A 26372-nucleotide genomic window follows, 5' to 3' on the forward strand; every position below is an offset into this window, starting at 1 on the left:
CGCTTACGGGGCCTTGGCTCTGGGAACCTGGTGCGCCGCGGACCCGCCCAGGGGGGCGCCCTCGCGGGGTCCGGAGCAAGATGGATCTGCAGGGCTCACTGGTCGTGCCCCAGACGGGTCTGCACTCATGGCTGTGCGCCCGCTGTGTCCCCGCGCGTGGCCACCGCGCACCTCGCAGACAACGGGATGGGACACCCCTACCGTCAGCGCCCACTGCCCGGGCCTCACCGACCACCGACAGGCCTGAGAAGGCTGGCGAGCATGCGCACACTGCTACGGCGGCCGCTGAGGCCGCGCTGACGCACCGGAAGTGGGCGGACCAGACCTTTGGCCGGTCTGTGGGGATTCGGGTTCGGGGTTTCCTGGTGGGCGCCAGGGGTCGGCGACAGAGTGGCGGGCGGTACGGCCCGGGAACTAGGCCATGGAGAAGCTGCGGCGGGTCCTGAGCGGCCAGGACGACGAGGAGCAGGGCCTGACCGCGCAGGTAGCGAACCCGCCCCCTGGGGCTGCCCGCCGTCCCCGGCCGCAGTGAGGACGGGCGGAGCGGGTGGAGTCTGCGCGTCCTCAGCTCGGCCGTTGGATTTAGGAGGGCTCAGCCTGCTTCCTGGGGAGATTTTGAGAACTTTCCCGATTTCCATGGGGTCTACTTAAGCCCACTTTGAGACCTACCCTCCGACTTCCCCATCTGGCCTTCTGACTCTCAGGAACCCGCTAATGCTGCCTTCGCTGTCCCACATCATCCGTCGCTCCCACGCCCTACTTGGTTTTCTGAGCCTTGTGCGGGGTCTGGCCTCGGGCCGTGCAACGCACGTGGCTGTGCAGGGCATTTATCCTGCGAGCTGCAGTGAGCCAAGCCCCTCAGCTTGTTGCACCTGTTTGCCTCTGGAGGTAAATGAGTGCGGCGTGTGTGTGTGTGTGTGTGTGTGTGTGTGTGTGAGAGAGAGAGAGACTGAGAGGTCTTTTGGAAATAGGGAAACTGGAGGAAAAACAAACCGGGCATTGATAAGTGAAAGGTAGTGAGCCCTGGTAAGAGATTTTTTTTTTTCTTAATAAAAGCCCTAGCGTCTGCGCCTTACCCACGAGACTTGATAAGTGTTACTTCCTCCAGCAAGAAGGTTAAAATAGCAGTGGGGCAGGAACTGCGCATGAGGATTTTTGTTATTGCATGCGATTATATTGCATGTTATTGTTGTGTGCTGTCACAGAAGTTGAACGTTTAAAAATGAATTGTATAAGGATCTTCTATTTGTCTCTTCCTGACTTCCTTCCTTCTCATTATACTTATTCAGCACTTCTTGTGGGCAGAGTTCTGGGCTAGCGTTTTGGGTTCAGAGAATGTAAGACAAGTATGTGTTCTCATTGCACCCTGTAACTCTGTAAATAGTAATACGCGAACCTATAAACAGTAATGTCAGTAAAGCACTATGTGGCTTACCCAACTAAGTTGACGTTTTTTGAGCCACTATTTTGTGCTCCACCTGACGTTCTGCATCTGTGCTGTACAATACATTATTACCACAGCCACGTGTGGCCAATTAATTAATTTTTTTTGAGATGGAGTCTCGCTATGTTGCTCAGGCTGGAGCGCAGTGGTGTGATCTCAGCTCACTGCAACCTCCGCCTCCCCAGGTTCAAACAATTCTCCTGCCTCAGCCTCCTGAGTAGCTGGGGTTACAGGCACCTGCCACCACTGCTGGCTAATTTTTTTTTGTATTTTTAGTAGAGATGGGTTTTCACCATGTTAGGCTGGTCTCGAACTCCTGACCTCAAGTGATCTGCCCATCTTGAACTCCCAAAAACTAGGATGACAGGCTTGAGCCACCGCGCCTGGCTCAATTAAATTTAAATTAATTAAAATTAAACAAAATGTAAAATTCAGTTCCTTAGTCACAGCAACCACATTTCCTGTGTTCAGTAGGCACATGTGGTTGAAGCCTACTGTATTGAACAGTGCAGATATAGAACATTTGCATTGCAGAAAGTTCTGTTGGATCGTGCTACTCTAAACTTTGGAGATGCAAAGGTGACATCACTTATCTTGAGCCCGCTGCCGAGAGGGGAGAAAGATATGTGGAGAAGTAATCAAAGATTAGAGTAACTGGCTATATATACAAGCGCCGTGAGTTCAGAGGACATGATCTCATTAACGAATATTCAAGTTCCTACATATATTTGGCATAGTTCAAGATGCAGGTGTTAATAACAATGACCAACACAAAGAAGTCTTTCACATGGAACTTAAATTTTAATTGGAGGAACCAGTGAACAAACAAGTAAGTATATAATCTGTCAAACAGCCACAGGAAAAGTCAGAGCAGGTGGAGGAGTTTGGGGTTGCCATATTATGTAGATAAGGCCTCCCTGCCACGGTGCCATATGAGCATAGCTCAGAAGAGCTACTGGGATGTCTGGGCATCCTGTAAATAAGAGCCTCCGAGGCAGAGGGCACGGCAGATATGGAGTCCCAAGTGGAGTGTGGCCAGCATGTTCAAGGCCAGTAAGGAGGCCAGAGGGCCTGGAGCAGGGGGGCAGAGAAGAGGGATGAGTACAAGAGAGAAAGTGAGGCAGGAAGGGGGATTCTCAATTGTGGGGGTTCTCATAGGCCATAGACAGGATTTTAGCTTTACTCTGAGTGTGACAGGAAGCCTTTGGGTTTAGAGCAGAGTGGTGGTGTGACCGACTTGGATTTTAAAGGATCACTCTGGTTACTCTGTGGAGAACAAACTGTAGGGGCATGGTTAGAAGCCCAGAGACTGGACTGCAGACAAGTACAGCAGTCCTGCCAAGAGAGGACTAGTGATAGAAGTGGTTTAAAAAGCAAAAAAAGCCTGTTTAAAAAACAAAAAGTGATCAGATTCTGTAAATGATCTGAGTGTGTAGCCAGCAGGCCTCGCTGTTCACGGATTGTATGTGTGAGAGTGAGAGGAGCCAAGGATGCCTCATGGCATTTGACCTGAGCATCTGGAGAGGTGGAGTTGCCATTCAGTGAATGTGGGAGGACCCGCTTCAGGGAGGAAAATCATTTCAGTGTGGATGTGAAGTCTGAGATCCAGGTAGCATCCAAGTGGAGATGTCAGGAAAGCAGTTGGATGTAAGACTCTAGAGTTTGTGGGAGGAAATATGAGATGAGATCATCAAGTAGGAAAGAGATGAAGTCCAGGGTTTAACCTCTGGTTTTCCCTGGTGTGTAGAGGTCTAGAGGATGAGCAGATGCCAGCAAAGACAGCTGAGAGGAGCGGTGAGAGGAGGAGGAGGAGAACCAGGAGAGTAGGATGCCCCAGAAAGTGAGGGAAGAGAGTGCTTTAGGAAGGGGAGGGGACCTAGTACTGTTGTTGGGTCTCAGAATTTGAGAGCAGATTACCTGTGGAGGTTATCTCGAGGAAGGTGTCACTTCCACAAGAGCAGTCTTGGTGGCAGAGGCCTGATTGAAGTCAGGGGAGAATAGTAAGAAAAGATGGAGACGGTATGGCCATCTCAGTGATTTTTTCCTGTAGAGCAAAGAAGTGGGTGGTAGTTGAAGGATGCAGTGGGGTCGGGGAACGTCATTTTTCCAAGGAAAATACTGCATGTTCCTGTGCATTGGGAATGGTCCAGAAAAGGGGAAAATGATGGTGCAGGCCAGAGGAGATTGTTCCTAGGGGGCTATTCAGGAGTGACTTGGAAGTGGTGGGATCTGATGCACAGGGAAGGGTGTGGTCTGGGTGGGTGAGCACGAGCTGATGGGAGGCGGGGCCCAGAATGCATCCAGGCACAGGTGCAGATGCAGTGCTTGGAGCATGTGGGAATGGTTTTTTATGATTCCTTACTTGTTCTCTCTGAAATAGGAAATAAGGATACCAGCTGGAAGTTTGGAGGATGTGGGTCTTGGAAGTTCAAAGAGAAGGTCTGAAGTGGTTGCTGAAGGAGAGGGAATGGATAAGGGAGACAGCAGCCCTGCTTGCATCCTGAGGCCCCACCTGCTGAGGATAAGTGACAGTCAACATAGTTATGAGTTTATCTCCAGCCACACACTGCAGCAGGAGCACAGGGCAGAGAGTTTGGTTAACCAGAGTTCAGTTTTGCCTGGTGAACACAGGAGGACAGAAGGTGAAGGAGTTGTGTGTGTGTGTAAGGAGTGACCACGGGAGAGCAGTGAGGGCATAGGGGAGTGTGGGGAGAGGTGAGGTGTGGTAGGACCCATGGGCCATGGGTAACTAGAGACGTCGGAAGGTGGCAGTGCTGCTCCGAAAGAGGAATACTTGAAATTGAGATTATGGTATGTTTATTGTTACTAGATAGGGGATTTGGTGGCTGAGGTCGGGGGAGGATTGGATCATTGGAGGAGAAAAGGTCAAGGAACCAAGACTCTTCGAGTTTTGAAAGGATTGTTTACACCAGTAATGAAACCGCCATGAATTGAAACAGGATTGGTGGAGTGATGCCAGTGAGCCCCATACAGAGGCCTTCACAGGAGGAGAGGTGTGAGCCAGAGGGAGCAGGTGATGCAGTGAGGAGTAGTGGAGGGCACAGAGTGATGCAGGTCTTGAAAGCAGGTGTCTCTAGGGAGGAGGAAGAGCAGGAAGTGGCAGTGAGGAGGAGGAGAAGACACCTAGCTCACTGCCTGTCCAAGTGGTGCAGGGGAGAGCGCTGGCCCTGGAGACCAAAGGTCAAACCCAGCAGGAAGGTGAGAGGATGATCAGAGCAGAGGGTGAGGACATAGGGAGGTTTGCTGTTGGTGCTTGGGGATGGGTAGGAGGTGAGACGGGATTAAAGGCACACAGACCCGAATAGGGTGAGGGATGACCTGAGAGTGTTGTACGTCTTGTGCAGCAAGACGTAACCGGATGGCGGGCATGTTGGAATTGGGTCTTGACAGGGATGGTTCTAGGCCAACTGAGGAGTTGGGCGAGGCAGTGGAGATCATAGGGGAGCATCCTAACATCCAGGCTATGTTGTCCTCCTGTGGAGGTGCTGTGAGCCCCCGGGGAGAGGCACGGTGACCAGAGTTCTGGGGCCCTGCCTTTGAGATTGCTGGGAAGAAATCAAGGAGGGAAAGATCTGAGCCAGGTCTTAGAGAGTTGATCATATCCCTCCCCGATCACATCCTTCAGTGACTTCCTGCAGCACTTGAATAAAATCCAGATCCCTCCTCCCTTGGCCTCTCAAGCCTGCCTCCCCACCTTCTCCCCAGTGTTCACCTTGCCCAGCCCTCTTTCTCCTCAGTTGGAGCCATTTTCTTCTGCCTGGGAGACGTGGCAGTTGCATTTCTCTTTTCTAGAATACCCCTTCCTGGCTCTTTTCAGGGCTGGATTCGTCACTTGATGTCTTCACTTGGTCACCTCTTTAGAGAGGCCCTTCCTGGCCCAGTTACTCTGCCCCCATTTTTGTCCTTAGTAGAACCTGCCCCATTAGTTGATTGCCTATGTTCCCCCATCTGAATGTAAATGTGCTAGGTGCTTATTTCCTCCTATATATGTAGAACCTACCAAGTACCTGGCATATAGTGGCCATTCATAACTACTTGTTGAACAAACATAGATGAGTGAGTAGTTTGGATTTGGGCAACTACCGAGGAGAGGTGAGGGTATTGGCAGAAGGTACTTGTTGGGAGTTAGATGATAAGAACATAATGCAAGAACATCCTATGGAGGTCTCTCCTGGGAACCCCTGGGAACCCCTACTAACCCCTGCCAACAATTTGCGAGATGTCTTGGTCCATTCAGCCTGCTGTAACAATACACCTTAGACTTAGTGATTTATAAACAACAGATATTTATTTCTTAAGGGTCTGGAAGCCAGAAGTCAGAGATGAAGGTGCACTCATGGGTTCTTGGTGAGGGCCCCCTTCCTGGTGTCACACTGTTGCCTCTGGTTTTATCTTGACATGGCAGAGAACTTTAGTCTCTTTCTCATCTTACTAGGGCATGAATCCCATTCATGAAGACTCCACCCCCATGACCTGATCATCTCCTGAAGGGCCATCGTCCAGTACCATTGCCTTGGGGGCGAGGATTTCAGCAAACACTCAGACCATAGCACGTGGATTGAGACAAGTCATTTGCTTGTTAATGGAATATTTCATATTTACAAATGGCATTAATTTATCATGTTTCACTTCAAAGATCACCATATGGAAGGTGGTAATAAGAGAAAAATGCCTAATATTATACAATTTAAGCTCTCTCTGTCTTTCCCACTTAGGAGATTATAAGTATAGGGGCCGGGCATGGTGGCTCATGCCTGTAATCTGAGTACTTTGGGAGGCCAAGGCGGGCGGATCACGAAGTCAGGAGTTCAAGACCAGCCTGGCCAATATGGTGAAACCCTGCCTCTACTCATAATACAAAAATTAGCCAGGCGTGGTGGCGTGCACCTGTAGTCCCAGCTACTCAGGAGGCTGAGGCAGGAGAATAGCTTGAACCTGGGAGGTTGCAGTGAGTTGAGATCGTGCCACTGCACTCTAGCTTGGGCGACAGAGCAAGACTCTCAAAAAAAAAAAAAAAAGAAGATTGTAAATATAATACCTACCTTATCTACTTCCCTTCACTATTCCTGTGGTGGGTCTGGGCGAGGTGGTTGGGGGAGAGTGCAGAGAAAGTCGAGGAAGAAGCTGTCTTTCCAGTTAGAGGGAGCTAAAGTGGCAGAGGAGACCCCCAGAAGGAGCAGCTGGTGAGGTGGGAAGACAGTCAGGAGAGCTGATAGGAGGCAGGAGTTGAAGAAAACATTGCAAGCGGGAGGGAGTGAAGTGTCCTGTGCTGTTGAGTTGGAAAGGATACTGAAGTCTCGAAAATGTCCCTTGGAATTAAGGACAGGGAAGTGACAGGGTTTCAGCCAGGTGAGGGGCAAAGGTATAATGGTCAAGATGAGCTTCCCAGTCGCTGTGCTGGGTGTGTGCCAGCTGGGGGTGCCGTCCACTCCCACAGCCTCAAATAAGGATCCCTGGGAAAGAAGGTACTGGGCTAGGGAGGGAAATACATGAAAAGGCGTGGCTGGCCAAATGGGACCTTGACTGCACCTCCCCAGGGGCTGCAGTACCTGGGCAGTACTCCAAGTCTGGTGTGTGCAGAGGGCGCGTTCCCCGGGAGGCCTGCCAGGGAGAGGCTGTGTAATTGCCTGTGGCCAACCCCGAAATCACTCACAATTGTTGTGATCTGAATGTTTGTGTCCCCCCAGAATTCTTATGTTCAAACTTAATTCCCAAGGTGATGATATGAAGAGGAGGGCCTTTGGGATGTGATCAGGAATGGGATTCATGCCCTAATAGAAGAGGCCCCGCACCACATGCAGTGGCTCATGCCTGTAATCCCAGCACTTTGGAAGCCTAGGGCAGGAGGATTGCTTGGGCCCGGGAGTTCAAGACTAGCCTGGGCAACATGGCAAGACTCCATCTCTACAAAAAAAATTAAAAAATTGGTTGGGCATGATGGTGTGTAACTGTGGTCCCAGCTACATGGGAGGCTGTGGTGGGAGGATTGCTTGAGCCTGGGAAGTTGAGGGAAAAAAGGACCCATTGCCCTTTCCACCATGTGAAGACTCAGAAGGCGTCATCTATGAACCAGAGAGGAGTCCTCATCAGACGCCAAATCTGCTGGTGCCTTCATCATGAACTTCCAGTCTCTAGGACTGTGAGAAATAAGTGTCTGTTGTTTATAAGCTACCCAGTCCACAGTATTTTTTTAAGAAAATTAAATTGTTTATTGACTACGATTATGGATGATACACAAGCTTCATTCCCATCTAAAATGTTATCTGGTATCATTATTCAGTTTAGATATTTTGCATGGGGTGTGCCAACATCATTTTTATAACCAGTAATTCTATGATTTTGCTTGGGTGATCCCCTTTTGTGTTGAACTGCAGGTCACAACAGTAACTGTCAGTTCAGCTACACCAAACTTACTGAAGAGAGTGGCTTCTCCACCCAAGCAGATTGTAAATAAGTTCCAGGTAGAACCTGGCATCACCCTGAGGGAATTCTGACTTCACACTGGTAGAGGAATTTACCAAGATGGCTTCAGAGGAGACTAACTTTACATAGCACATTTTTTGAAAAGACATTTATTCAGCGTTGTGATCGGACTATTAGATTTAGCAATCAACAGCATGGATCCAAAAAAAAAAAAACTACATTAAAACCCTTTGTTGGAATGCTTGATACTTTCTACAGAACGGAAACTAACCTGTTAATAAAATTAGTCACAAATATGGTCCTGGAGTTTTTTGCTCATACACCTGAGTGTTGCCTAAAACATGTCTTCTTTGTAGCAGCTGGGCTCTGCCACCACTGTGCTTGGCTGGCTGAGTTCACAAATGCCTTGTAACCTGTAGCTTCCCTGTCGCTTCTCCAGCTCTCCTCTCCTGCTAAGCTTTGTTTCCTGGCAGTGATTAAAGTCTTCTGCCAGTGCCATGGCTACTGCTGCCACTGGAACTGCCATAGCCACCTTCTTTTTTGGAACCCATTTATGCCAAGTGTTCCATTATTGGAATGCTAAGCATGTGGGAGTTATTTATATTCTACTTGCTCAGGGTCATCGTCAAGGTCTGATTTTTCAAATTCAAAAAAAAATTGCAGCCTCAGGCATAAAATGGGTTAAAATCTTCTGCCAGTGCCAAGGTGGCTATTGCTGGTACTAGAACCACCGTAGCCACCTTGGTTTTGTAGTTTGGCAAAGTATTGGCCTCCACCACGGTAGGGGCCAGAGCTTCTGCCTCCAAAGTTTCCTCCCTTTATGGGTCCAAAATTCGAAGGCTGATTGTTGTAATTGCCAGAATCATTGGTGCTTCCACCACCTCCAGAATTGATTCCATCATTACCAAATCCGTGACAGCCATCCCCGCTGCCACTCTATCCACCGCCGCAACTGTGGACAGCAGCCACCAAAGCCACCATGACCACTGAAGTTTCCTCCCTAACCAAAGTGATCATTCCCACCAAAACCACCTCCACAACCACCACCAAAGTTTCCAGAACTTTCGACCTCTGGCCGGATGAAGCACTCACCATTTCTTGCTTTCACAGGACTTCCCTAACTTCACAGTTGTGGTCATTCACAGTATGGTATTTCTGAGTGACAGTCTTGTCCACAGGGTCATGGTTGTCAAAGGCTACAAAGGCATAGCCTCTTTTGTTGCCACTGCCTCTGTCAGTCATCATTTCAATCACTTCAGTTTTTCCATACTGCTGAAGATCTCTTAGGTGATGTTCTTTAGTGTCTTCTTTCATGCCACCAACACATATCTTTTTCACATTTAGGTGGGCACCTGGTCTTTGAGAATCTTCTCTTAGACAGCTCTTTGTTTCCACAGCTCTTCCGTCTACCTTGTGTGGCCTTGCATTCATGGCTGCATCCACATCCTCCACAGTGGCATAGTGACAAACCCAAAGCCCCTGGAGTGCTTGGTGTTTGGATATCAATTGCTCAAAATGGCTTCTCAGGTTCTCATCAGTTGTTTCAAAGCTCAACCCTCTGATGATGAGCCTCCACAGCTCTTCAGGCTCCTTGAGTGACTCTGAGTTAGGCTGGAGTACAGTGGTGTGCTCTTGGCTCACTGCAGCCTCCCACTCCCAGGCTCAGGTGATCCTCCCACTCAGCCTCCCGAATAGCCTGGACCACAGGTGTGTGCCCCCATACCTGACTAATTTTTGTATTTTTTTTGTAGAGATTGGGTCTCCCCATATTGCCCAGGCTGGTCTTGATCTGGGTTCAAGTGATCTTCCTGCCTCAGCCTCCCAAAGTGCTAGGATTACAGGCATGAGCCACAGTGCTTGGCCTTTGGTATATTTGTTGTAGCAGCCAGCACATAGATTTTTTAACCAGGAGCTGGACACCTTACCCAGCACTTAGGACAGGCACATAGCAGAACTCAGTATTTATTGAGCCAGTTAGTGGGTGGGTGGGTGGGTGGATGGATGGATGGATGGATGGATGTATAAATGTGCAGGGGCTGGAAGGTGAAGTCTATTTGTTTAAGATGGAAGGGGCTTCAGCATGTTTAAAAGTTGATGGACACAGTTTCAGAGAGCGAGAACATGGTTCACTAGAGGAAAAGGCCCAATAGCATAAATTCCCTGAGCAGGTAAGCGGTTGGCTGTAAAGCAGGGTGGACAGGTGGATCTCAGCTCTGTGGGAAACAGCAAAGGATGAGAGATGGGTGTTCTTTCTGGGTTTGGTGGTTTGGCAGCAGTAGGAAGGTAAGGGAGTTCCCATTGATGGCTTTGGGTTTCTGTGTATGAAGTAGGGGAGGTTGTCTGCTAAGAATGGAAGCGTGGGGCAGGAAGTAGAGGTTTAAAATGAGTTAGAGTAAAATGCAGGTTGAGGTAAAACAAGAAGCCTTGGCTTGCCAGGCAGCAGCGTCTGCAGGCTGTTGGGGGCTGATGAGGACAGGCTCAGGAACCCCTGCCCTGTGCCTGACTCCGCCCAGCAGTGCTCAGCTCAGCACCTCCTGGAGCAGGAGGAGGGAAAGCTGCACTCTGGATTTTCCCAGGTGGAGGCAGCAGAAAGGGAATTTGAATGTCCTGTCGAAGCCACTGAAAAAAGGAGAAGGGCCGATGAGGCATCCAGAAGGCCAAGCAGAGCATGATGGGAGCCAAGGAACCAGCCTGCTGCCAGGAAGAAACAGGTCAGAGAGCGGCAGCTGGAATTTTGGAGATGGGGTAATTTTGGGTTGAAAGACTGCCCTGGGATGGGTCGCTGAGTGGAGTGGAGGGGAGAGGCCATTGGAGATTAGGGGATGAGGAACAGAAAGGCTAGGCTGCCCACGTGGACGTGGAAACCGTGCCGATTGCTGCAAGGATCCGGGTAGGCCCTGTGATGAAGAGTGCTGAATGAGGAGGAAGAGGATGGCTCTCAAAAGTGTGGCCCCTAGCAGCAGGTGTGGGGAGCAGGGGGCTGGGGGAGCGGCAGTTCTGTCTGGAATGACCCTGAGGAGCAGAGCTCCTGGAGGAGGGCATGGGGTGGAGCCTACCCCAGAGGGTCTGCGGATGCCTGTCTTTTTCTCACTTGTCTACACAGCTTTGACTTTTTATACCCATGGGTATTTTGAAAAAGGAGTGGGAGGAATACTGAGTTCAGTGTCATCATTAGTCAAAAGCCGTGTGTGTTTCCTGTGTTGAGATGACAGTAGGCCAGGAGCAAGGCTCAGGTCCTTCCAGCTCTGCTGTTTCCTGGCGCTTCGTGGATTAGAGCTGTTCCCCAGCTTCTCCGTCACTTACAGGAGTGGATTTCAGCTGTGCTGTGGGAGCCACTCATTCAGTCTTCATGTTGTTGCTGCTAGGACTACATTTTCCTCTGTTACGTTTCTCACCTACTTTTTAAAAAAATTAATGAAGTTCTAGTTGGAAGCAATGCTGTGTTTATTGCGACAGGAAGAGAGCACCTGAGAATGGGGAGTGTGGCGCCTGCTGAAGGGCAGTATATTCTCCTGGCTTCCTTTTCCTGTGGCAACAAATAAGTATAATGATTGATGGTGGTTTTGGGAGAGGAAGAGGTGGCAATTTTGTTTATTTTGTAAGACTTAATTTAAGAATTAATAAAGTTGCTGGTTTTGGTGGGATTGCTCCTGATTGGTGGGAGCAGGCCGGGCGTAGTGGTTCACGCCTGTAATCCCAGCACTTTAGGAGGCCGAGGCGGGCAATCACTTGAGGTCAGGAGTTTGACACCAGCCTGGTCAACATAGTGAAACCCCGTCTCTACTAAAAATACAAAAAATTAGCCAGGTGTGGTGGCGTGGACCTGTAGTCCCAGCTACTGAGGAGGCTGAGGTAGGAGAATCACTGGAACCTGGGAGGTAGAGGTTGCATTCAGCTGAGATCACGCCTGAGCAAGAGTGAAGCTGTCTCAAAAAAAAAAAAAAATTCTTATGATAAGCGAACCTGGGGGCTCAGAGTTCCCTCTGTCTCCTGGTTGGAAGATGCACTGCCAGGTTTTCTTCCATGTTGAAGCATTTTGCAGTTTTCCCAGTTAGGAGTTAGGAAATCTGTATTTGTTTCTGTATCCTGGACAATTTGCAAGACTTGACAAATCATTTGCTTGTGGATAGAATATTCCATTGTTTACAAATGGAAATAATTTGTCATGCTGTTTCGCTTTAAAGATCAATACATGGAAGATGGCAGTAAGAGGAAAAAATACCTACTATTATACAAATAACCATGCTGTTTCACTGCTGAGAGAAAAACTGGCTATTGAAAACCAACAATTTAACTTGTGATTTAAACTTATAAAAGAAGGAAAAATGTGGATACTTTCCTCTCATTAAATCCTCACATCATTGTGGACTCACACTAATCTATAGAAATCATTATTCTTTCCATTTTGAATTGACAAATAAAAATTGTGTATGTTGTGTACAGCATGATGTTTTGACATACGTATATGTTGTGGGATGGCTAAACCAAGCTAATGAACATGCCTCCATTTTTTTTTAACAGATCATTTACTATGTAGTTCAGTCTGTCCAGCTTATTCTGTTCTGTGTAGTTAAAATATACTTAGTGTGTATTCTTCCTGATCCGTAAGAATGAAATTTAGATGTTTTTATAGGCAAGTTCACTTGTTTAAAATCAAGTGTTTAGTTTTGCTATAAACAGATGACATTGCTGGAAACAAGAATGTCTGTGAATTAAAACTTAAAAAACATTTAAAGTGTGTTGCAGAGTGATATATGTTTCATTACAGAATACTTAGTTATTTTTATCTACTTTTCATGCTACATAAGGATTCACATATTAATCTCTTGAGGTAAGGAATGTAACCAAATGTATTTTGAGCTATTGCATGTAAAACTTTCTCTTATTTTTTGTTATTCTTGAAAATATATTATAAGCATATAGTTGTATTTTTAAGCGGATGTGGTAGTATAAATTAGAAATTTAAATTTTGGAATGTAAATCCTTACTGTGTATTTCTAGTTTCTTGACACAGTTACTGTTAATAGATATTTGTCCAACCTTATTGGGAAAATATGTTTTAATAGTATAGTAATCTGAGTGTGTTTGGTTCACCTCTACTGTATGCTGGGTTACATACTGTACAAAGTAGATGTAATTTCTACTTTTTTCCCCACATAATTTGGCTAGAATTTGCATAGCATATAGGAACGCTGCTCTAGAATAAATGATCTTTTCACAGTATGTTTCTACAGTGGGTGAGGAGGGGCCCAAAGCTTTTATGGGTTGGATTGAAAGAACTTAGAATGGGCACCATCTGGTGAGTGCTGTGATGGTCTCTGCTGGGACTGCGCGGGCTCCCTTCTGTAGGTGGCCGGCGTCCTCTACCCTGGATGGGGTGTAGAGGCGTCCTCTACCCTGGATGGTGTCACCCCACTCCACCCCACCCTGCAGCCAATGACCCGCTAAAGGGAGGTGGCATCTAGAAGGCCAGCCTCTGCCTCAGGGCAGGACTTGCACTGCAGGCCCGAGCTGCCCTCTAGGTGAAACCATGTTCTTGATTGGTTCCTTCCGCTTCTCTATCTCGCTTCTCTCAGTTCTTAAAGGTTTCTGCTGAGAGCAGTTCCTAAGTCTCCCCTCAAACTCTACATCTCCGCGCTTAAGGAATTTGTCCTACGGAGGCTGAAAGAACTGATAGTGAACCCTGTGTACTCTTTCCCAGCCTCAAGAGTTTCTGTGTTTTGCCTGGCTTGTTTCATCTACCCCCTGTATTTTTTAATCTTTGTGTATTTTGTAATGTATCTCCTATGTCATTTTATCCATATCAGTGTATATTGGCTGTCCCTAACAGTTAAGGACTTTTGTGACACATATTATCAGACTTAGCAAAATTAATAGTTATTCCTCAATATCATCTGCTACCCAGAGCTTGGTCATATTGCCCGTAACAACCATGGAATCTTAATATTCGTAAGTGACACTATGATATGCAAAATAAATGATTCAGACTATGTGTTAAAACTTTGCTTTAATTTAGTATAAAGAATCAGATTGGTAAATAGTGAATTAAGAATATATTCTAAAATTTCCCATTCTTTATTAAGGTCCTGGATGCCTCGTCCCTTAGTTTCAACACCAGATTGAAATGGTTTGCCATCTGCTTCGTATGTGGCATTTTGTTTTCTATTCTTGTGAGTTAAGGCTTTATATTGTTTGATAATTTTTATTTTGTATTGTATTAGACTAATAATTCCATTTAGTACCAAAAAGGAATGTACTTTACTAAATCCCTGTTAGACTGTTTTGGTGGAACATATTTATTGAACTGAAATAAAGCGGTAGAGATCAATGAAAATATGTAGAAATAATAATATTTTGGGGCGTTTTATGGATTGTTGAAATAATTTAAGAAAGATTTATCAATTTGTTAAAAGATCTGGAGAGTCAGTAATTTAGATGTTTATTACTTTTCATGCTTGCCATTTAACGAATATTTAACTTAAATAGAATGAGATTTGCTGATAAGTGCAGAGTTTTATTATGGCTCATTTATATATGCTAGTGGAAATAGGAAGAAGATTCAAGTTAGTGAATAACATTGAAAATTAACCTTTCTGTGTAATCAGACTAGAGTACCTACAAGCAGGTTTGCATTTAAACATTATATTATTACATTGAAATTGTATTACTTGCAGTAGCACATTTATATTTTAACCATTAAAATCATAAAAGCATTTTTAAATAACGATGGTCTCTTAGGGAACTGGATTGCTGTGGCTTCCGGGCGGCATAAAGCTTTTTGCGGTGTTTTACACCTTTGGCAATCTTGCTGCATTAGCCAGGTACGTAGGCAAGTTTGCTTCTCAAAATATCTTGTTTGCTCTTGCTACCAAATGTGCCTTTCTAATAAGCACTTTCCTAATAGGATGTTTCTGTAACTCTATACATATTGTGAATTCAGCCACAAGACTTACATTCATTAAATAAATACATATTGACTGCTGCTATATGCCATCTCCCGTAACAGACAGTATTAGTGCTAGGAATAGCCAGCGTTTTGGGGGCGCTTACTGTGTGTCTGGGACTGTTGTAAGTGTTTTCTATGTATTATGACAAGCTTATGAGGTAAGTAGTATTACCATCCCCATTTATAGCTGGAGATAATAGCACAGAGCAGGGGAGTCAGTGCTGCCCGTGGCAATGAACCTGATACATGGGTGAGGCAGGAATCCTGCAGACAGTGGGCTTCAGAGCCCAGACTGGTAGCTGCTGCACTCTAGGTCTTGCTCTTGTGGAGCTTACATTTCAATGAAGAAGATGTTCACATAATCCAGGAAAAGATCGGATGGCATTGGTGCTGTGCAGAGAATTAACGTAGGGTGTGGCAGCAGTGACCGAGGGCTCATTTAGATGGGGAGGATGGGAATCCTTCGAGAATCTTTGATACATCTTTGGGTTGTTAATTGTCTTAGTCCCTTTTGTGCTGCAGTAACAGAATACTGTAGACTGGGTAACTTAGGAAGAATAGAAGTTTGTCTCACAGTTGGAGGCCTGAAGTCCAAGGTTAAGGCACTGGCAGCCTGGATTTCCTGCTGATGGATGCATCGCACAAGGGGAAAATCCCAGTGTCCTCCCAGGAGGAAAGAGGAAAGAGCAGCCTCCAGGCAGCCTCTCCTCTAAGGGCCTTTGATCCCTTTCAGAGGGAGGAGTTCTCACAGCCACGTCCATCCGTCCTTCATACCACCACACTCACGACACCTTCAGACCATAGCATGTCTATTGGAATAGTTGTAAAGTTTCTTTATAAGTTAAGGAAAAAATAAAACAGATTTGGTGAGAAATTTTAATTAAATAAACCAACAGGGTTTCTTTTTCTAAAAAGGGGTTTATTTTTGCATAGCCGGATACATTAGTAGACCTGTACCTCAGGTAACTTTGTTTGTTTCTAATAGTACATGCTTTTTAATGGGACCCGTGAAGCAACTGAAGAAAATGTTTGAAACAACAAGATTGCTCGCAACAATTATTATGCTCGTAAGTAAATAATGATTATTTTTTAAAACTTTTATTGAAGTAGTCTTTGCACTGTTATTTTATGAATAATTACCTGTTCTTATGTATGTATACTTCTTGTGTTGAATATGATAATTATATCCTCTGGACTGTGTGGTTATAGAGTTCTGATGGTACAGTTTTATCTAAGACTGCTGGCTGGGTAAAGCCTGCTTCTATTGCGTATATGGAACAGTGTAGCTGTGTATTTATTTAAATGAACGCTAGAGCTCAGTGTGCTTTCATTTTTAAGCCCTGCCGATGGTTTCATAAGGGCTTATTGTTTGTACCCTTTGGAGGATGGGTATAGACAGATTACTTCAGTTTCCATATGAATATTCCTAGAGAGAATTAGTGCTATTTGTCATCTGGCTTTTGTCCTTTCCCTGTGTGCCTACTTGACAAATTCTAACAACATGGCTCCCGTAACAGTATCTCTAAATGTGCCCTTCATTGCATTGTGGGTTCTGTCCACACACTCAGGTCATCACTCTTATCTTGAGCCTGGGTGGCACGTAGATGAGAGTTTACACTTCGGTTAGAAGGGTTGTTTCCATTCTCATACATGCTAGGTGTTCAGCTGATCATCGTTTTGTGTATCGAGGGCAGGAAGGGGACCCAAATCCCCTCTGCATCCTGCCTCTGCCTCCTGCCTCTGCCTCCTAACTCACCTGGTCTGTGTCTCTTGTGGATTTCTTTTGCCTTAAGCATTTATGATACTTAAAGAATTTATCACCACTATAACTATTAACATTAGCTTTCCAAACACAGCTAAGCTATGTTAATTTATAAGGAAATGTTTGTTAACTTTAATCTCCTTGGCAGTCTTCTCCAATCTCCTCACTAGAGGAAAAACTCATTTTTAGCTTTATTTATTATGTCTTTATTCAAGTTCATATTTTCTTACAACATTTATAATCTCCAGTTATTTGAATTTTCTATAATAGCATATAGATCAATATATATATGTAAACATGTAACTTTACCTAGATTACTAAGAAATTATCTTTCACTGTTAGAATATAAGTATTTATATTCCACTAAGATTTTAGTTAGATTAGTTTTATTTAAGAAATCCTGGCACTTATCCTTCAACCTTCTTAGTAACATACTGTACCTTACCAAAGTACACATCAAGTTGAGAGAACGTGGGAGCATTTGGGCATGTAAAAATCTCCCAAGGTGGTGGCGCACTTTGCTTGCTTTGATTTGCTGCCCCTTAAGATGATGCTTAGTACTGGTGGTGGAGAGGCTCTGCCATGTAGAGCCTTCCACGGGCCAGCCCCTAGCTCAAGCCCATCATGGATGTACTCTACTTTACTCATTACAACAGCCTTTTAAAGCAGGTAGGTGGGAACTCTACTCATTTTAAAGAGAAGACAGGTTTAGACAAGTCCACTGACTTAACCAAGGACCCTCAGATAGCAGGCGTCAGAGCTGGGATCTCTTTAGGTCTTTCCGACACCACACCGCCCACCTCTCGCGCTCACTCCCGCGCCTGCTTGCTTTCACAGGGATGTGGAATGATCATCTTTCAGTTTACTTAACAGATTAAATTATTAGGTATTTCCAGTTCCTTAAAGTAAAATAATACTTACAGACTATATAAGTAAAACCAGTCAGCTATGTTCTTGTTTTTATTCTATGGTATATTATCTATGCAAATGAATGCAGAATAGTTTGTGCATTTTTATTAGGCTTTTGAAAGGATCTCTAATTTATAATTTACTCTTTCTTCCCCTGTAGTTGTGTTTCATATTTACGCTGTGTGCTGCTCTTTGGGTAAGTTATGTCACCCCTACTGGTTTAATAACTGTGTCCCCTCCCCAGGTAAAGTGTCATCACACCATTATCTTAAAATAGCTCATCTGTTTTTAAAAAAAACTCTAAAGATTAGGTGTTCCTGAAATTTGATGTGGTGACATCCAGCTAATGGCGAAGAGTGCCATAGATTCTGCTGTCTACAGCATAGAGGTTGTCAGTAAACACATCTGCACATGTGTTCCGCCACCCAGACAGTGGTTAAACATGCCATAGATTCTGCTGTCTACAGCATAGAGGAAGTCAGTAAACACATCTGCACATGTGTTCCGCCACCCAGACAGTGGTTAAACATGCCATAGATTCTGCTGTCTACAGCATAGAGGTGGTCAGTAAACACATCTGCACATGTGTTCCGCCACCCAGACAGTGGTTAAACATGCCATAGATTCTGCTGTCTACAGCATAGAGGAAGTCAGTAAACACACATCTGCACATGTGTTCCGCCACCCAGACAGTGGTTAAACATGCCATAGATTCTGCTGTCTACAGCATAGAGGTTGTCAGTAAACACACATGTGCACATGTGTTCACCCACCCAGACAGTGGTTAAACATGCCATAGATTCTGCTGTCTACAGCATAGAGGAAGTCAGTAAACACATCTGCACATGTGTTCCCCCACCCAGACAGTGGTTAAACATGCCATAGATTCTGCTGTCTACAGCATAGAGGTTGTCAGTAAACACACATGTGCACATGTGTTCACCCACCCAGACAGTGGTTAAACATGCCATAGATTCTGCTGTCTACAGCGTAGAGGTTGTCAGTAAACACACATCTGCACATGTGTTCCCCCACCCAGATAGTGGTTAAACATGCCATAGATTCTGCTGTCTACAGCATAGAGGTTGTCAGTAAACACACATCTGCACATGTTCCCCCACCCAGACAGTGGTTAAACATGCCATAGATTCTGCTGTCTACAGCATAGAGGTTGTCAGTAAACACACATGTGCACATGTGTTCCCCCACGCAGCCAGTGGCTAAACGCGCCATAGATTCTGCTGTCTGCGGCATGGAGATCGTTAATAAGCACCCAGGTGCACATGAGCTTGCCTACTTGTGGGCTCATTTGTCTCCTCTTGACAGTGCTGTGTGGTGAGGGGCCCTTGCTCAGGGGTGTGCTCCCTCCACTGCGCTGCTGCAGGGGCCACACTGTGATGCTGCAGTGGTGAGGCAAGTGCACTGCTATCGAGGTGTAAAACCAATAGAAAGGTCCAGAAAACACAGATGGTAACCACAAAGAGACAGAGGAACCAAAATAGTTCTCCCACCCTGTGGAGAAGGTTAACAGCTCTTCATTTGCCTTTAAAGACCTACTTTTTGATCTTCCTGATTCTTCATCCTATTTCTCTATTGTACTCAGCCTATTTCCCAAAAGGGTTTGAAGCAATTCTTGAACTATCAACAAGAAAACGTCCCACTTTAAAGAAGAAAGGATAGTGTATGATAGATTTTAGACATATTCTATTTTTCAGAAAGCTGAAAAATATTCCAGTTTTCTTTTTTTATTTTGGCGATGGTCAGGACAGAACTCTAGTTATATGAAATTGATTTATGTGCCATTTCTTGATGAGAAGAGAATATTCTTAAACAACTTGCACATCTCTATAGAGCATTGATCTTTGGTTTTGGAATTGCCTGTTTACTTATAAACAATAGATTGAAGATAAGTAAAAAAGCACTGATGGGTAAGGAGTTCTCAAAATAGATCTTTTAAAACCTAAAATGCAACAACAACAACAACAACGAAAAAACGATAGAAACAGTTTATATTGTTCCAGAAGATCACAATAAGATACGATTTTCTTTCAAAATATCACTGAAGGAGTAAATGGGAATGAGTAAAATAACTTAATTTCACATAAGGTGTAGATGTCAGTGGGATTTTAAATGTTGATTCTAGATAAGTTAACATTGACTTTAAAGACCTAACCACCTTTAAAAGTTTAATGTTTTCAGCCTATGCACAACTGTTTCAGTAACATTTATTTAAAGTCATATATTTTGCAGTATTTAAATGAATGGATATAGTTTTAGATAGGAAATGTATTTTATGGATTTTAAAGTTTCAGATCAACTGTATCTTAAATTTATCACACTAAAATTAAATAACGAAGATAAATGGAGCCATCATCTACATTTTTGAAAGAGAAGAATTGAGTTTGGCAAAGATGTTTTTAAAACTTGGAAACTCATAATTCCTCTGTTTTTGCTGTTACTAGTGGCATAAGAAGGGACTGGCCGTATTATTCTGCATATTGCAGTTCTTGTCAATGACCTGGTAAGTCTTTCCTTACCCTAGTAAAGTGTTAAAATTGCCTGAGATGGGACAGGCATTTTGTTTGGAATCTGTAAAGCCCTAGCATTTCATCTGGTGATTCGGAGCTAGATAGGCCCTGCAGGGTCAGAGGACAGGAGGTCTGGGATGAGTCCTGCTGGACTTGACAGCGTGGCTCAGTGGTACTGTTAGGGAGAAGTGTAGAGGCAGTTTCACCAGTGTGGGCAGGGCGCTGTGCTCATATAGCTGCATAGTGGTATGTTCTGCTTTTTTCTAATGTGAGAAAGAGAAATGATAAGAAAAGTAGGTGATGACATGTAAGCCCATAAAAGTGAGACCAAATCACAGGGTGAGACCGAGGGAAGATGAGTTTACCTGCATTCTCCACTCTATTGCTGGATAATTACAAGGTAGAATTTATGCTAATGTTGACTCTGTGGCCCTGTGATATCTGGAGATGTCTTCTGAATTGGCAGGGATTAAATACTTGTTAAGTTACTGGTTGAGCATCCAAAATGCTTCAAGATCTAAAACAATTTTTTTTTTTTTTTTTTTTTTTTGAGACAGTCTCACTCTGCACGATCTTGGCTCACTGCAACCTCTGCCTCCTGGGTTCAAGTGATTCTGGTGCCTCAGCCTTCCACGTAGCTGGGATTACACATGTGAGGCACCATGCCCAGCCCAAAATCCAAAACTTCTTGAACGCTGACGTGATGCTCAGATGTGGTTGATGCTCAACCAGTAAACATAATGCAGATAGTCCAAAAATCCAGAAAAATCCAGTATTCGACATATTTCCAGTCCCAAGCATTTCAGATCAGAGATGTTCTACCTGCACTGCCTTTCTGTTTTCCCACTCCACTTTCCTGATTATTCAGTCTGCCCTGGTTCCTGCTCAGACTCTCCTCCTTGTAGCCTTTTTGTGTCTTGCACTGCAAGAGTTCATCTGCATGAAGGCCATAAATATCTGAGCGGCTGATTCAGTGGCCCTGTGGCTCCCAGGTCCTCTCGTGTTAGAGTGAAGGTGCTTTTGCTTTTCCTTTAGAGCAGCTCATGCTTGCTTGCTCTCTTTTGCTTCCTGGTTTTGCCATTTTACATTCCTCCTACTGGATGTTACCCAGTTTGGGATCACCTTTCATTTGGCCCTCTTTCCACTGACAGATGAAGCATCAATGAATGTTAAAGGTAGTTCTCTGTATATCTCAAAGTAACCATATGATGTTCTTTACTGGTTTTCATTAACCTATAAATAAACTTAAATTTAATCTCTTGGTTATTTTCTCTAGTATTTTGCCTTTTATTGCCTATTCTCTACCTAATAATTGATTTATCCCTAAAGGAGACTATAATTATCAGTGTTTTCTTATAAGAAGCTCAAACTTAGCATGCAGCAGAATCACCTAGAGAGTTTGTTAAAGCGCAGGTTGCTTGCTAAAGCAAGCTTGTGATTTAGGAGGTCTAGGGTAGGGCCTAGTAATTTGCATTTTTAACAAGTTCCCAGGTGATGCTCTCGCTGCTGGTCGGGGTCACACTTTGAGAACCACTGTACAGTCTCTTGCTGCTATATTTATTATAAGGTTAGACATGGCCATATGGCATAAAGAAAAACTGTCATTCTCAGATGAAGATTCAACATGCTTGAATATTTCTTGCAGGTATAGCCTGTCGTACATCCCATATGCAAGGTGAGCTTGTTTGAATTCTGTCTTGTTTCTGGCCCTTTATCTTCACACAAATAAATGATTTAAGTAATTTTTACATAAAAATTTTATTTAAACAGCTTTTTTGGGGGGCTGATGTTAACTTCCTAAAAGGAAATAAACATGTTTTCAATGAGATGAAGAGAAACTTGCCATGACAGTGTCTGTGTAGAAATATTTTGGCGACATGAAGCAGCTCTGTGGGGAGTGTCCTCCCACCCTGCTGCCTGGCATGCAGTAGGGAATGTGGATGAGATTCTGGAGTCTTCCGTGGCTTTAGGAGTTCAGAAAATAGGATGCAGAGACTCCAGGAAAACAAATTCTACTTAAAAAAAGGAAGTTACGGCTGAGCGCAGTGGCTCACACCTGTACTTTTTAGCACTTTGGGAGGCTGAGGCCAGCAGATCATTTGAGGTCAGGAGTTCGAGACCAGCCTGGCCACATGGCAATACTCCGTCTCTACGAAAAATACAAAATTAGCTGAGTGTGGTGGCAGGCACCTGGAATCCCAGCTATTTGGGAGACTGAGGTGGGAGAATCACTTGAACTGGGGAGGCAGAGGTTGCAGTGAGCCAAGATCACACCACTGCACTCCAGCCTGGGTGACAGAGCAAGACTGTCTCACGAAAAAAAAAAAAGGAAGTTACTGGGAAAATGAGGTTTACACATAATGCTTATTTTTAGCCAGCAGAAACATTTTAGTTGTATGTCAAGAGGTAACTGGCATTTTAAAATATTTTTCCAGAGAAATGTATTTATTTAATCATGGAGGAGAAAACAAAACTAGTTCCAATCTTAAATGTGATAGATTTAGAAAAAGATTCTGCTGAGGCACAGCTTTGCCTCTTTGTGAAATTCAAAGGTATGTTCTATATTTAAAAACAGCAAAATTTTCTGCTTAATATGAACGATGAAGGAAATTGGTAGAAATTTTATTTTTATTCCATTTTAAATGTATGATTCTTTCTGCTAGATACTTATAAAGAGAAAAAGCAAAACAAAGTCAGCTACAGGTGACAAAGCTGCCTAATTAACAAGGGTGTGCAGGGGTAATTGACCGTGCACGGGAGCTTTAGCAAGGAGACCTCCAGTACTTCTCAGTGCCAAGGAAGGATGCTCTGGACATGATGTCCCATACAGGAGGCTCTGCGAGATGGCAGGACTTGGAGAAAATGACCAGCCTTTCCAGACACTGCGGATCCTGCGCTCGAGAGCAATAAGCAATGTACAGAATTTGCCTATAAGTCTCAAATGTTATTAGTGGATATTTTTAATGGCCTGCATAAAAGCTTTTTTAGTGAATGAAAGTATCAAGAAATAACAGTTTTGGAAGAAAATGTGAAAGGTCACAATTTAATCTTTTTAAAATTCTGCGGGTTCAGTTATAAACATTACACTTTGTTTTGTTTTGTTTTTGAGACGGAGTCTTGCCTGTTGCCCAGGCTGGAGTGCAATGCTGCGATCTTGGCTCACCGCAACCTCCACCTCCCAGATTCAAGTTATTCTCCTGCCTCAACCTCCCAAGTAGCTGGGTGGGATTACAGGTGCCCACCACCACACCCAGCTAATTTTTTGTATTTTTAGTAGAGACGGGGTTTTACCATGTTGGCCAGGCTGGTCTCAAACTCCTGACCTCATGATCCATCGCCTTGACCTCCCAAAGTGAACATTACACTTTTAAAACTCAGTTCATTAGTTCTTTTTTTTTTTTTTTGAGACGGAGTCTCATTTTGTCACCCATGTCACTCAGGCTGGAGTGCAATGGTATGATTTTGGCTCACTGCAATCTCCTTACCCCGGGTTCAAGGGATTTTCCTTCCTCAGCCTCCCGAGTAGCTGGAATTACAGGCATGTGCCTCCACACTTAGCTAATTTTTCTATTTTTTAGTAGAGACGGAGGTTCACCTTGTTGACCAGACTGGTCTTGAACTCTTGACCTCAGGTGATCCACCTGCCTTACAGGCATGAACCACCTCACCTGTCCTAGTTTTTTTTAAAAAAATTAAATCGTCAGGCCAGGCGCGGTGGCTCATGCCTGTAATCCCAGCTACTCGGGAGGCTGGGGCAGGTGGGTGGCTTGAGCCCAAGAGTTCGAGACCAGCCTAGGCATCATAGCAAGACCCTTCTCTACCAAAAAAAAAAAAATGAGCTTGGCATGGCGGCATGCCCTGTAGTCTTAGTTCCTTGGGAGGCTGAGGTGGGAGGATCCGTTCACACCTTCACACCACTGCACTTAGCCTGGAAGATAGAGCGAGAGCCTGTCTCAGAAAAAGAAAAAAGATCTTTTGTTAGGTTAGTTTTGGTATTTAAACTTATTTCTTTGTATCAAGATCAGCGTATGTGCCAGTAAAAATTTCTTAAGATAAATAGCATGTCAAAAATTCGCAAAATGTTTTCAAGTCTCAGTTCTTAATTTTAAGTGATACTGAACAAAGTTTTTGTTAATCAAAAAATGTGTCGGAGAGTTCATTGAGTTCTACTGTTAAAAAAGGTGATTCAGCAGGAACGTTTTCCGCAACTTTGCTCTTGAGGAATATTACATATTTTTTCCCTCTTTTTTCCACCAGGGATGCAGTTATTAAATGCTGTTCTTCTGTCCTAAGTTGAAACTCGTGGAAAAGGACACTTGAACGTTGAAACTCCGTGTTTGGTGAAGCATGCTTTTCCCCTTGAAGTACTCACCCAGAAACAACTGAAGTGACAGTTTAAGACCGTTTTGTACTAAGTCTCCTTTTGTATACTGGTAAAAACTACATGCTTGATTAAACCGTTAAATGCTCATAACTTTAAATTCATTATGTGTCATTAATATGCTTTTCCAAAGATAAGATTTTTAATCATTGCCAATTGTAAATTATTTTTAGCCAATTTTGAAATCTTTTCAAAACAGCTTTGAAATGTGAATGTTTAAGGGTAGACCTGTGCTGCAAGATACATTCAGCTTTTTTGGCTTTTAAAATATGTCTACATTTTTAATACTTTTTTTTTTTACTTTAAATGTGAAACTCCTTATTTTAAGCTAAAAATTGCTTATTATGTATAATAAAAATAATATATAAATCTTTACAATTTTGAAATAAACCCTCCTTGGAAAAATAACATTTTCTGAATCAAATTTATAATATTTTAAGTGATTCAGTAACATTTAATTTAGTCACTATACAGTCTTTATAGAAAAATGAGTAAGATACAGTCTGTCTCCTAAATAATACTGCTAAGTACAAATTGTAAGAGACAATGGGACGGGCAGCAGAGCCCATTCCAGGAAGCGCAGGGGAAGGAGGTGAGGCGCGTCGGCTGTGAAGGTGTCAGGAGAGAGGCCAACAGACAGTAGCGGCAGCAGGAAGCTACCTTCACCTCAGCTGGAGGGTCAGGGCGCTGAAGCCTTGGAGGAGAAGCAGAGAGGGAGGGGAACGAGCCAGCACCCTCCTCCTCCCGCGGGTCTCCACTGGCTGCCCTGGTCTCCTCAGTTGCCAGGGAGCTTCAGAATGCAGCTGGCAGGGAGAGGCAGATAGGCAGATGCCAGCATGATGTGGTTGCCTGTCCAGGGTAGGGTGAGTTAATAAAGAGCCTTCAACAGGGTACTGGGAACAAGCAGCACTCTGCACAGTCAGCTTAGAGGAGAGTTGAGGGGGGGTGTTCTAGAGGGGCAGCAGGCAGATGGGCAGAGGCGAGCCTGTGCAGCACAGGGCCATGGTGGCCGGGCCTTGTAGTTGTTGTTCAGGTCCTTAGGTGTGACTGAAGTCCACGTATGGGGAGGGGTGGTGGGAGACGAAGCTGGCGGGGAGTTAAGGTCAGGCCTGAGGACCCTGGAAGTCAGGCACGTGCTCGGAAAAGAAAGTGCAGGAAGAGTGAGCTCTGGTGAGTGGGCGGGCACTGTGCTTGGTGCTGGTGCTCAAGGAAATGCAGCAGACGTCCTTGCCCTCAAAGGCTTTACAATTATGGGGGAGACATACATGTTCCCAGTTATTATAGTGAGGTGTGGGGACTGTGGCCTCAGAGACATCCACTGGACGCTGTGGGTGTATGGAGCACAGCTCACCCAGCCGCAGGGGGCGCGTGGAGCACGGCTCACCCAGCCGGAGGGGGCGCATGGAGCAAGGCTCACCCAGCCGCAGGGGGCGTGTAGAGGATGGCTCACCCAGCTGCAGGGAGGGTAACACAGAGCAAAGGGGCAGAGGAAGAGGAGGGTGACGTGGAGGGGTAGAGCATGGCATGTGTGGAGCGCCACAGAGGGAGCGGGGCTGCGGAAAACATCACGGAGCTGGAGTTTTAGTCTGAGAGTTGCAGCAGCCTGAAGAAGAATCTTATTTATATAGTAGGTGACAGTGGGAGTAAGGAAAATAAGAGATACAAGTTTGCAGAAAAGACAAGGAAGAAAGTCATGTGCTGAGCTCTGTCTGGGGCTTGGCTTGTCTGTGGGACTGCCCACGGCCCTGTGGCGTGGCCGAGTCTCCATGCCTTACAGAGGCAGCTGCTGTGTTGACTCAGCCTGTGTGGCAGGGGCAGGTGTGGCCGGCACATGGGCTGCGGATGCTGCACCCCGGGTTGCGCTGTTGCCTCCCCAGTCATTTGTTCTGCATCCGTGTTTGTCAGCCACAGAAACGTTCCCCTAGGAAACATTCCTGGCATTGGGAACCTCCCTGAAA

General features: G+C 44.9%; 1 protein-coding gene across 2 annotated transcripts; it reads left to right on the forward strand.

Moving 5' to 3' along the window:
* The first annotated feature begins 342 nt into the window (after positions 1 to 342).
* On the forward strand, positions 343 to 24822 carry SFT2D1 (SFT2 domain containing 1). 2 transcript variants are annotated; one of them, XM_012471054.2, is made up of 8 exons: positions 343 to 484; positions 13972 to 14058; positions 14627 to 14709; positions 15820 to 15901; positions 17666 to 17701; positions 19968 to 20026; positions 21679 to 21708; positions 24291 to 24822. In XM_012471054.2, the coding sequence occupies exons 1-8, from the start codon at positions 422 to 424 to the stop codon at positions 24328 to 24330; spliced, it is 480 nt and encodes a 159-aa protein (XP_012326477.1). In that variant the 5' UTR covers positions 343 to 421; the 3' UTR covers positions 24331 to 24822. The 2 variants fall into 2 exon arrangements, with proteins under 2 accessions (XP_012326477.1, XP_012326476.2); XM_012471053.3 differs by lacking the exon at positions 343 to 484 and adding an exon at positions 560 to 888.
* Positions 24823 to 26372: the final 1550 nt, after the last annotated feature.

The sequence above is a fragment of the Aotus nancymaae genome, unplaced genomic scaffold (genome assembly GCF_030222135.1).
Source record: "Aotus nancymaae isolate 86718 unplaced genomic scaffold, 86718_ANA_hifiasm-v0.15.2.pri h1tg000040l, whole genome shotgun sequence".
NCBI classification, from domain to species: Eukaryota; Metazoa; Chordata; class Mammalia; order Primates; family Aotidae; genus Aotus; species Aotus nancymaae.

Coding starts and splice junctions, on each gene's coding strand:
- SFT2D1 (XM_012471053.3), top strand. CDS start 715: ATGCTGCCTTCGCTGTCCCACATCATCCGTCGCTCCCACGCCCTACTT. Junction 17,702..19,967: donor CGCTGTGTGCTGCTCTTTGG/GTAAGTTATGTC, acceptor TGCTGTTACTAG/TGGCATAAGAAGGGACTGGC. Junction 21,709..24,290: donor TCGTACATCCCATATGCAAG/GTGAGCTTGTTT, acceptor TTTTTCCACCAG/GGATGCAGTTATTAAATGCT.